This window comes from Sprattus sprattus (genome assembly GCF_963457725.1).
Source record: "Sprattus sprattus genome assembly, chromosome: 17".
NCBI classification, from domain to species: domain Eukaryota; kingdom Metazoa; phylum Chordata; class Actinopteri; order Clupeiformes; family Clupeidae; genus Sprattus; species Sprattus sprattus.
Genome location: NC_137915.1, coordinates 21,208,615 through 21,218,614, shown reverse-complemented (window position 1 = coordinate 21,218,614; position 10,000 = coordinate 21,208,615). Strand labels below are relative to the sequence as shown.

Sequence of the window (10,000 nt, the reverse complement as noted above, 5' to 3'; positions counted from 1 at the left end):
GTAAGTGAACAAAGAACCAGAGAGACTTTAGATCTCATGAACCGGAGAGTCTTTAGAGCTCTTAGGTCAAGTACTGAGGCATTCCTAACAGCCCTTAAAAAGCCATTAAGATCTATTTGAATTTGCCTTTTTTCATAGCAAATGTGTGTGCCTGTACAGGTTGTTCCTTTGACCGCTATTGTTTTATGACAACAGCAGTATTTACGGTGCAGAAATGAAAAGAGTCCTGCCTCTGTGTGAATGCTGACTGTGAGCCGGTTAATTTCACAAATTAGTTCTTGTGCCTGGTTGTAAACCTGAGCTAATTAGCATATCCAGATGGTTGACAGAGACAGATAGGGAGGGGCTTTTGCTTTCTGAACCTTTCTGGTTCCCTTAGTTCTCTGCTCTCTCTCCCCTCGTCACCCTTTTTTTGACGATGGGTCAGACTGTAGACGGGCAGCACCAAGAAGTTTATTTCCCATGTCTTGGTTTCAATCACAAGAATATGACTGAAAGCAGGAGTGTGGCCAATAAGCATGGGGTTTGGGGTTATTGGGGTAATTTGTCATGTGCCATTCACAGCTCTGGTGATTGGCTCCTCATAGGAGTTGGTGCCAACTTTGGTCAGCAGCATGGAGCAAAAATGTGTCAAGATGTCAGCACCCATTTTTGCACTTCCTGGGCTGAAATTGCTTGCACTGTAAAATGGCCGCTGAAATGAATTGGAGTGGTTATCCATCCCTCTCTCCGAGTCAGTATGACGCCTCTGTGCCTTTTCTCTGAAGCGCTTCTGGAGCAGGAGGACGCCAAGCCTCTGCTGAAGGTTCTTAAGCAGCGGGAGTTCCGCTGGCCAGTTCTCGGGGACGCTCTGGGTGCCGGGTGGCAGTGGGAAGAGTCCCAGTTCGACCTGTTGCAGACGCTGGCTGAGATCCGCAAGCAACACAGCAAGTCCGTCCTGGTCCGGTTCTACGTCTCCCCTGACGACAAGAACTCCAACAAATACATCATTAAGGTGAGCCGACCCATCTCAGACTATTCACTTAATTCAGGTAACACTGCCACAGAATGACACATACATTTATATTTACTCATTCAAAGGGAAAACACCCCACTGGCAAAGACACTGACATGGTGTTGTTACTCTCTGCAGTACCACATGGAGAGTTATAACATCCACTGAATCTGATCATTAGCACCCATCGGCAGGAGAGGCAAGCTCCTCCCCTGATTGTAAGACTTAGACTAATGCTGCACACAACTTTCAGTTTTCTGTATAAATTCAATGTTCATCCATCCACAGTGATAAAAACACGCATGTTGTTTGAAGAGCTTTATATTCATTGTTGTGAGATATTATTTCCAGTTGTCAAAAGTTGTGGGGACGAAATCGGTTATTGGAAGAAGTGGCGGAGACATGTCAAAATGTCCCATTGAAATGAATGGTGGAATCTTTACTGTTAATGGTCAACAGTAATCAGTCACTTCTGCAGTCTCTTCAGCTGAGGCTCTACCTCTCTTTCTGTCTTTCTTCTTATCTATCACACTATCTCTCTCTCACACTTTCACTCTATCACTCTTATCACTATCACTTATCACTCCATCCATCACTGCCTGCCTTTATTACTTTCTCTCTCAAAGACATTATATTGTCTCACTATCATACTGACCACTCCATCACTGTCACTTATATACATTTATATAAAATGTCCTCTTGTGTTACAATGCAATGTTTAATGCAGTATGTGAGCTTGTGTGTGTGTCAGACTTGGGCGTACTCTCCTTTCAGCTTCTTGTGGATCTGCAGAGAAGGCATTATGAGCATTAACACTAGAAAGATCTATATAAGGAAGTCAAGAAGGACATCACTGTTTAGCTGGAACCAGCCTATGCAATACAGTAATGTGCCTAATAGGCTATGGCTGATTACTAGATTTGTTAAAGTAAGCCTACCATTAGCATGACGCTTCAGTACAGGGTTTATCCTGGTTGCCTCCTGTCTCAACAAAGAGACAAATGTCTGTCTAAATGACTGAATGTAGATAATGTGTCATCTATACATTATATAACAATTAAATAAGATGTGTTGCAAAACGTTTCACCTGAACCTAACCCTGGCCGAACCCGTGTGTTCTTGTGTGTAGTTTGACCAGGCATCTCTCACCCTGCCCTCCAGAGAAGATTATGTTACCAACACCACAGAAGCACAGAGGGTAAGTCAGCTGCCAGTAAGCCCAACCCCATGGTCATGCTGATTCAGCACGCTTGGTTAAGGATACTTGTGTGTTCTGCTAGCTCTCTCTCTCTATTTATCTCACTTTCTTTCTTTCTCTGTGTGTGTTTGTGTGTGTGTGTGTGTGTCTGTGTGTGTGTGTGTGTGTACGTGCGTGCGTGCGTGCATTTACGTGTGTGTCTGTATGTATTTGATTGTCATTATGTGTTTATGTCTCAATATATCTGCATTTCAAATTCTCACACTGTCCTATCAGAGGACCTTGTTCATGTTCTTGACGTTTAGCCTACAAGCATGGTTGCATTATCTCCTCATATCATCTCTCCGTGTTGTCTTGTCCTTGGTGTTTGCTCAGTATCGGGAGGCCCTGCTGAGTCTGATGGTGGACCTGGCTGTCATGCTTGGGGCTGACCAGCAGGCGGCTGAGGCTCAGATGAGGCCGGTGCTGGAGTTTGAGATTAAGGTGGCTCAGGTGAGAGAAACGTTAGATAATCCTACAGCTCTGATAACTGTATCAGTGAAGCCAATACAGGATGGCACCAGCATCACTGAACTCAAAGGTTACAGAATTATCACCTTGAGGTGCTTTGAAAGGGGGTGTATGAGAGACTGAAATCTTCTGTATGAGAGACTGAAGTCTTTCAGCCGTCATTATACTCACCGATTTTAGAGGAAGTTTAGAGGAAAACAATCATCACAGAAAAACATTGTATGGCATTGAAAAAGTATTCAAATGTTTTTAAGCTAGAAAAAAACGAGAAAATAGAATGAAGCTATATCATGTTGCCAGTACTCTTCACATTCAACACTTCACAACAGTGAGTGCAAAGACATTTTAGACTGTATGGTAATCGGTCAGTGAGAATGCCAAGCTGACGTTGTGTGTTTCTGCTGTTTCTTTTAATAGATTATGATCCCCTTTGAGAATCGCACCAGTGAGAACATGTACAACAGATACAGCCTGTCGCGTTGGCAGCGCTCTGTTCCAGAGGTTAGACACCGGCCCAGCTATCCACATCTGTCATCTGCCCCTGAGTACTCAAGTGCACTTGAGCCCCACTACACATGCTGAAGTGTACACTCACTACAGTGATAGTATACTACTATACTAGTATATTATGCTATAGTATAGCATACTATTAAGTGTAATTTTTTTTGTCTTGTATCGCACTGCCTCTCTCTCTCTCTCTCTCTCTCTCTCTCTCTTTCTCTCTCTCTCTCTCTCTCTCTCAATCTGTCCCTGTCTTTCCCTCCCTGTAGTTTAACTGGATGAATTTCATCAAAGCCTCAATAGACACTAAGCAACACCCAGACCTGGTCATTTCCTCATCAGAGCCAGTTATAGTGCGTGCCCCACAGTACTTCAAAGACCTCTTCAAGCTCATCAACAGCACAAACCCGAGGTAAACACCAGGCTCTGCCATTGATCTCCTGACCAGAGCCTCACGCTCACACTAACTGCCATTCATCAAAGCTCATTAGACATGGTCGGCCTGTGTGTCTGGAATGTGTCAGTGTCATCTAGCCTGTATCTGGACTTCTGTGTGTGTGTGCGTGTGTGTGCGTGTGCGTGCGTGTGTATGTGTGTGTGTGTGTGTGTGTGTGTGTGTGTGTGTGTGTGTTGTTAAATTAATGCGTGTTGGTTCAAGAGAGGAGTCATCAGAAGAAGCTTCTTTGTAGCAAGATAAGTTTACCTGGTAAATGATGATACAATTCAGTGCAGTCAATAATGTTACATCAGCACCACACCAACGGCTAGAAAACCCTGATTCTGATTAGATACAGACAATGTTCAAACATTTAAAGCCCCAGCACAGTGATGTCACTCTGGGCCCACAAGTCACCCCCCCATGATCATGGGATGGTGACATACCGTCTGGTCCCCTCTGTACACAGTAGATCACAAGGTGTTTTGGCACTTTTCCTAAGTACTTCTGTATCCTTTACTGCTGGTCTGCACATTGAAAAGTCAAGTGTGTCTTCCTGTCTATGTGTCAAGTGTTTCTTCCTGTCTGTCTATGGATGCCACCCTTTCTCACACTGACATTCAGAGTCATGTTCTGCTGTATTCTTGGTCTTACATTTTTCTTGGTCTTACATTTTACATTTTATGCATGCCATATTGATACATTTTGATTTTAACCTACATTGTGTGTGTGTGAATATGTGTTTGGACCTGTGTGGGGATTTTATTTTTGCCAGTGTGTTGTGTGTGTCATATCATGCCTTGTCTGTGTGTATGCGTGCATGCATGAGCGTGTGTAGGCCTGTCTCTGTCTGTGTCAGTGTGTCTGTCTGTGCATGTGTATCCGGTAGAGCCAGTGATGTATACATTGTATACATGTATACATTTCTATAGCTTCCCCACTGCCTTCCTCTTATCCTCTCCCTGCCTGCAGGACTGTTGTCAACTACGTCATGTGGAGGACGGTTCTCTCCAGGGTCTCCACCCTCAGCCGGAGGTTCCTCTACCGATACCTCGACTTCGAGAGGGTCAGTTCTCTCAGCATCCTTTGGGGCAGCTGACTGCCATCCTCAATTATAGTCCGTGTATATCTTGAGATAGCAACAGACGGTCTGATGAGAGCACACAGACACACACACACACACACACACACACACACACACACACACACACACACACAGAGAGTCACAGACACACTGTACTCCTGAGACAGAGTAATGTTTGGTGCCAAACTATGCTCTCCATAATTCCATCAACAATCACTTGGCCCATTGTTTTCCTTCAGATGTTTTCTACTCTGATACAATGTCATATAACTGTATGACTCACTCATTGCGGCATGTCGTTATTATAACAATACCACAATCAACTGTAACCACCAATATTACCCATGAAACTATTTTCCCTCTTTTCAAACTGTATTGTGGCTCTCCTTACTGGGCCTTTATGAGAGACTTTTTTTGCTTCCTGTCCTTAGGTCATATCAGGGACCACCTCCCTCACCCCTCGCTGGGACAAGTGTGTGAACTATGTGGAAAACACTCTCATTTATGCCACTGGACGACTGTTTGTTGACAAGCACTTCCAAGAGGATAAGAAACATATGGTACATAACACTCCTAAAATGACTGCTGTGTGCAAGGTCCCCCCCCCCCCCCCCCCCCCCCCCCCCCTCATTCTGGTTCTGCTCCAGATGATCAATGTGTTCTATTCTTGCAAATAAAAATTAGTATTCAAACTGAACAAACTGGCATGTAAAACTCCTATTACTTGACAGTAACTGTTTTTTTGGAGAGAAGTGCATAAAACAAATTGAATTAACTTACATAGGAAATATTCTGGCTCCCTCTAGTGGTTGAACCACATCAGTGCAAACAGACTTCAGCATCCCAAAAAAAGCAGCTTTATCTGGGACAGACCTGTGTCTAATTGGGTGGATCAGGGCCCCAGCCATACCAGCCACTTGGATATCAAGTTTGTCAACCTGTGGTAAGGAACATGAAGGCAGTTACTCTTCTCATGACTGTGACTGTGCCTGTGTAGATGGAGGAGCTGATTGATGGAATCCGCTGGGCCTTCATCGACATGCTGGAGAAGGAAAATGACTGGATGGACGAGACCACCAAGAAGAAAGCTGTAGAAAAGGTTGCAATAGTAGTATATCACACACAAAGCACAACAAAAAAAGAACATGAAAATAACAGCATCATTCAGAGTGATCAACTTCTATTCTGTGACATGGTTATGTTGCTCCAAGTCTAATGTTTTTCTAGAACCTTCCATGGCTCCAGGTCCAGTGTATATATTTGAACCCTTTCCCACTTATTTCTCTCCCCAGGCTCATGCAGTTCTTCCGAAGGTGGGCTATCCAGAGTTTATCCTGAATGACACCTACATCAATGAGGACATCAAAAAGGTATCTCTTAGTTACATGTTACATGCATAACACATGTTGTCTCAAATCTATAGTTGAGGTTTACAGTTGTATAGTTCAGAGTTAGTTATTAAGTGTGTGCATGTTTGTGTGTATGTGTGTGTGGGTGGGGGTGGGGGTGCGGGGTGCGTTGAGTGTGAGATGTGTTATATTTGGTGGTTGGTTGCATGGTTTGTACTTGACTATAGAGTGTGTGTTTGTGTGTGTGTGTGTGTGTGTGTGTGTGTGTGTTTCTGTGTGTGTGTGTGTGTGTATGTGTGTGTGTGTGTGTGTGTGTCTGTGTGTGTGTCTGGCTGTGTGTGTGTGACTGTGTGTGTGTGTGTGTGTATTTTCCTCTCAGCTGACGTTCTCTGAGAAGGACTACTTTGGGAACGTGATGCAGACGCTACGCTTCATCGCACAGTCAGACATCGGCTGGCTCCGCAAGCCTGTGCCTCGCACAGAGTGAGTGCCCTGACATGGTGGAGTTCTGATCCCCAGCTAATTCTTAAGCATCTCACGTCAGCACTCTGTTGTATTTTACCGGTGTGTGAGGTGAACACACCTCTACTAAATACGTCATTCATATTCTTTAAAGACTGGAGAAACTTCAATGCTTCCTTTTTTTAAATTTGTGTTTCAGATGGTTCACGAATCCCACCACAGTCAACGCCTTCTACAGCTCATTTACTAACCAGATTAGTAAGACTCATTTCAGAGTGTTCTGGTTTTTGTAAAGTGTGGGGATTTTAGCTGTCATCCATTTAGCCCGTCGAGAATAATATATACCCTTTTATTTTTATGTGTGACTAGTTTTTAACTATGTTTTTAACCACAGTCTCCCTAAGAGCATTTGGTTTATTATAATCACATAATGGAAACAGAGAGAAATATCAAATTGAAAGGGAAGTTATTATGTGTCTTGAACACAACATTAATTTATTTTGTCCTAGTCATTTATCTAATTTCAATCTTAAAGTAAATCACATGGTGGCAAACTGTGACTTCAGATCATTTTGTTGCATATTGTCTCTTAGGCATGTGAGTTTATGTACTGCATCTATTCAAAAGATTTATTTGAACTCTTTTTAAATAACAATGTGACAATGTTCCTTTTATCTTTTGAAAGAGCATTTTTGTGGATGAGTCCTACCCATAGTGCGGGCATGTAGATTGAAATACAGCCACTGCAATAATCATCATCTCGTATATCTAAAGCGAGCTGGCAGGAAAATTAAGGGTGTGGGTCTTGGCACCAAAGGAATCAGTTTTCTGCTGTCGAGTCACCCTGCCTTAGAGCATAGAAATGCAATGAATTGGGGGGGATGAATAATAAATAATTGCACCTTAAGTGTGTCGTGACTGATTCGGCTTGGGCCTCCAGACGGGTGATAAGTGTGTCTCTCTTTGCTCAGGGTTTCCTGCAGGGGAGCTGCAGAAGCCCTTTTTCTGGGGTCTGGACTACCCACGGTGAGGGCGCGACACAGCGTAGGGACAGTCTTTTCCTCTGCCGCCACGTGCCAGACACACAGACAGCACAGCATTTATTTATGCTCCTCACATTTACACAGTGTATCTCTGTCTGTGTTCATCTCTCTCTCTCTCTCTCTCTCTCTCTCTCTCTCTCTCTCTCTCTCTCTGTGTGTGTGTGTGTGTGTGTGTGTGTGTGTGTGTGTGTGTGTGTGTGTGTGTGTGTGTGTGTGTGTGTGTGTGTGTGTGTGTGTGATGCAGGTCGCTGAGTTATGGAGCCATTGGTGTCATAGTGGGACATGAGCTGACACATGGTTTCGATAATAACGGTAGGAGGACTGCTGATGCTGAGCCCCATAAATTCTGCATTGTTATGCCAGAGACAAACAGCACAGACGCCATACTCCCCATCAAACTCAAGGATTTAATGTTCCCCAAGGGAAATTCGCCTGCATGCTGGAGTTCTATAAACATTACAGATGACATTACAATGCATCCTATCTCCAGGGGTACCTCATCATCATCATATAATGTCAGAGAGAATACTATTAAATTCTCTCCCAAACACATCCAAATACTCCATTATTGCATTTCCTTTCCTTTTTCTCGGCTGTAAATTTGAAAGACACACCATCCAAAGGCTAGCCGGTAAGTTTAGCAGAGAGATCAGCAGTATTTCTGATTTGCCTTCATGAGGAGCTGGATCAGGAGAGTCCTGGAGTAACAAATTGAATGATATATGGGATGCTGTAAAACTCAGTGTGTGTGCGTGTGCGTGTGTGTGTGTGTGTGTGTGTGTGTGTGTGTGTGTGTGTGTGCGTGTGTGTGTGTGTGTGTGTGTGTGTGTGTGTGTGTGTGTGTGTGTGTGTGTGTGTGTGTGTGTGTGTGTGTGTGTGTGTGTGTGTGTGTGTGTGTGTGCGCATGCCTTTTTCTGTGTCTGTGCAGGTAGAAAATATGACAAAGATGGGAACTTAGACCAGTGGTGGACCAATGCGTCAATTACCCGCTTCACTAGCAAGACCGAGTGTATGGTGAACCAATACAACTCCTATCACTGGACAGAGGCTGGATTAAATGTACAGTAGGCCCTCTCCTTCCACACACACACATATACACACACACACATGCACTAATGCACATACACACACACATGCACTAATGCACACACACACACATACACACACACACACACACACACACACACACACACACACACACACACACACACACACACACACACACACACACACACACACACACACACACACACACACACACATATTTTGCCAATTTCCCCCAATATGCACCCATACCTGTTAGTTCACCTCTACACTCTATCTTGTTTGATGGTACTCCTCCAGCTTCTTCAGCAGGGGCATGCGTACCCAGGAAGCACTCATCCTGTGAGGGTAAAGGGCTCTTCTGCACGGGAGAAAACTATCTACTCCATTCATGCAGAATTTAAATCATCACAAATCACTCGCAGTGTGTGTGGATTTGCACCACTTGTCGTATGATACCATTTCTGAAGAATACGAACAGTTATTTGTGAATGTGGATTATGGCACTTTGCCTTACCACTCATCTGGCTTCAAGAGTGACTTCAGAGTTGAGACAGCACCTTCTCAGTTGAGAGTACTTGTCTGTGGCCCCTCATTCATCTCTTTTCCAAATTGCCCTTTTGACTGCCAACTTTCTCTCTCTCTCTCTCTCTCTCTCTCTCTCTCTCTCTCTCTCTCTCTCTCTCTCTTTCACTCTCTCTGTGCCCTCTCTCTTGAATGCCAGCTGTGTCTTCTCTCTCATATATCTTGTGTCAGTCTGGGTCCCATTAGCTGTGTCCATGTACCTGCACCCACAGATTCGTGGGAAGAGGACACTTGCAGAGAACATTGCAGACAACGGTGGAATCCGTGAAGCCTTCAGGGTATGAGTTTTTTTTTGCTATTCCACTCTGACAAATGTTTTTTTTATTCTGACCTTTACTGAAATGTCGCCAATGATGTTGTTGTTTATTGTCATTTTTGAAAGAGGTGTCTGAAGTAAACTATATCTTAATATGTGCTCTAAATGTGGCACAACTATGTTTAGAGAAGAGACTGCAGTATTTCTCTGTGTGTGCAGAGTCACAGTAGAGTACACAGGCCTAAGGGCGTCTGATAAGCTAAGCTTATACTTCTCTCTCTCTTTCTCTCTCTCTCTCTCTCCATTTGTATGTGTGTGTGTGTGTTTGTGTGGTTGGTGTGTGTGTAGGCATACAGGAGGTGGATAGACAGAGAGAGATCTGGTAAGGAGGAACCTCTCCTGCCAGGAATGGGTTTGACCAACAACCAGCTCTTCTTCCTTAGCTACGCCCATGTGAGTGATCAGCTGCCATCATAAAAGCTATTCTCTATAATTAATCAAGTGATATATTATTTAATTGAGTTAAAATGTTATTGTA

At 43.9% G+C, this 10,000-nt stretch overlaps 1 protein-coding gene across 1 annotated transcript in view; it reads left to right on the top strand.

The window, feature by feature from the left end:
• The window catches only part of phex (phosphate regulating endopeptidase homolog, X-linked), a 15,655-nt gene that overhangs the window by 4,158 nt on the left and 1,497 nt on the right, over positions 1–10,000 (top strand). The window contains exons 5-20 of the mRNA XM_080855394.1: positions 768–994; positions 2,124–2,192; positions 2,568–2,684; positions 3,120–3,203; positions 3,473–3,615; positions 4,612–4,705; positions 5,155–5,283; positions 5,721–5,822; positions 6,016–6,093; positions 6,452–6,555; positions 6,734–6,792; positions 7,506–7,560; positions 7,822–7,889; positions 8,506–8,636; positions 9,419–9,484; positions 9,811–9,915. Of these exons, the coding sequence (XP_080711520.1) occupies positions 768–994; positions 2,124–2,192; positions 2,568–2,684; positions 3,120–3,203; positions 3,473–3,615; positions 4,612–4,705; positions 5,155–5,283; positions 5,721–5,822; positions 6,016–6,093; positions 6,452–6,555; positions 6,734–6,792; positions 7,506–7,560; positions 7,822–7,889; positions 8,506–8,636; positions 9,419–9,484; positions 9,811–9,915 (1,631 nt within the window). The remainder of the gene's footprint in view (positions 1–767; positions 995–2,123; positions 2,193–2,567; positions 2,685–3,119; positions 3,204–3,472; positions 3,616–4,611; positions 4,706–5,154; positions 5,284–5,720; positions 5,823–6,015; positions 6,094–6,451; positions 6,556–6,733; positions 6,793–7,505; positions 7,561–7,821; positions 7,890–8,505; positions 8,637–9,418; positions 9,485–9,810; positions 9,916–10,000) is intronic.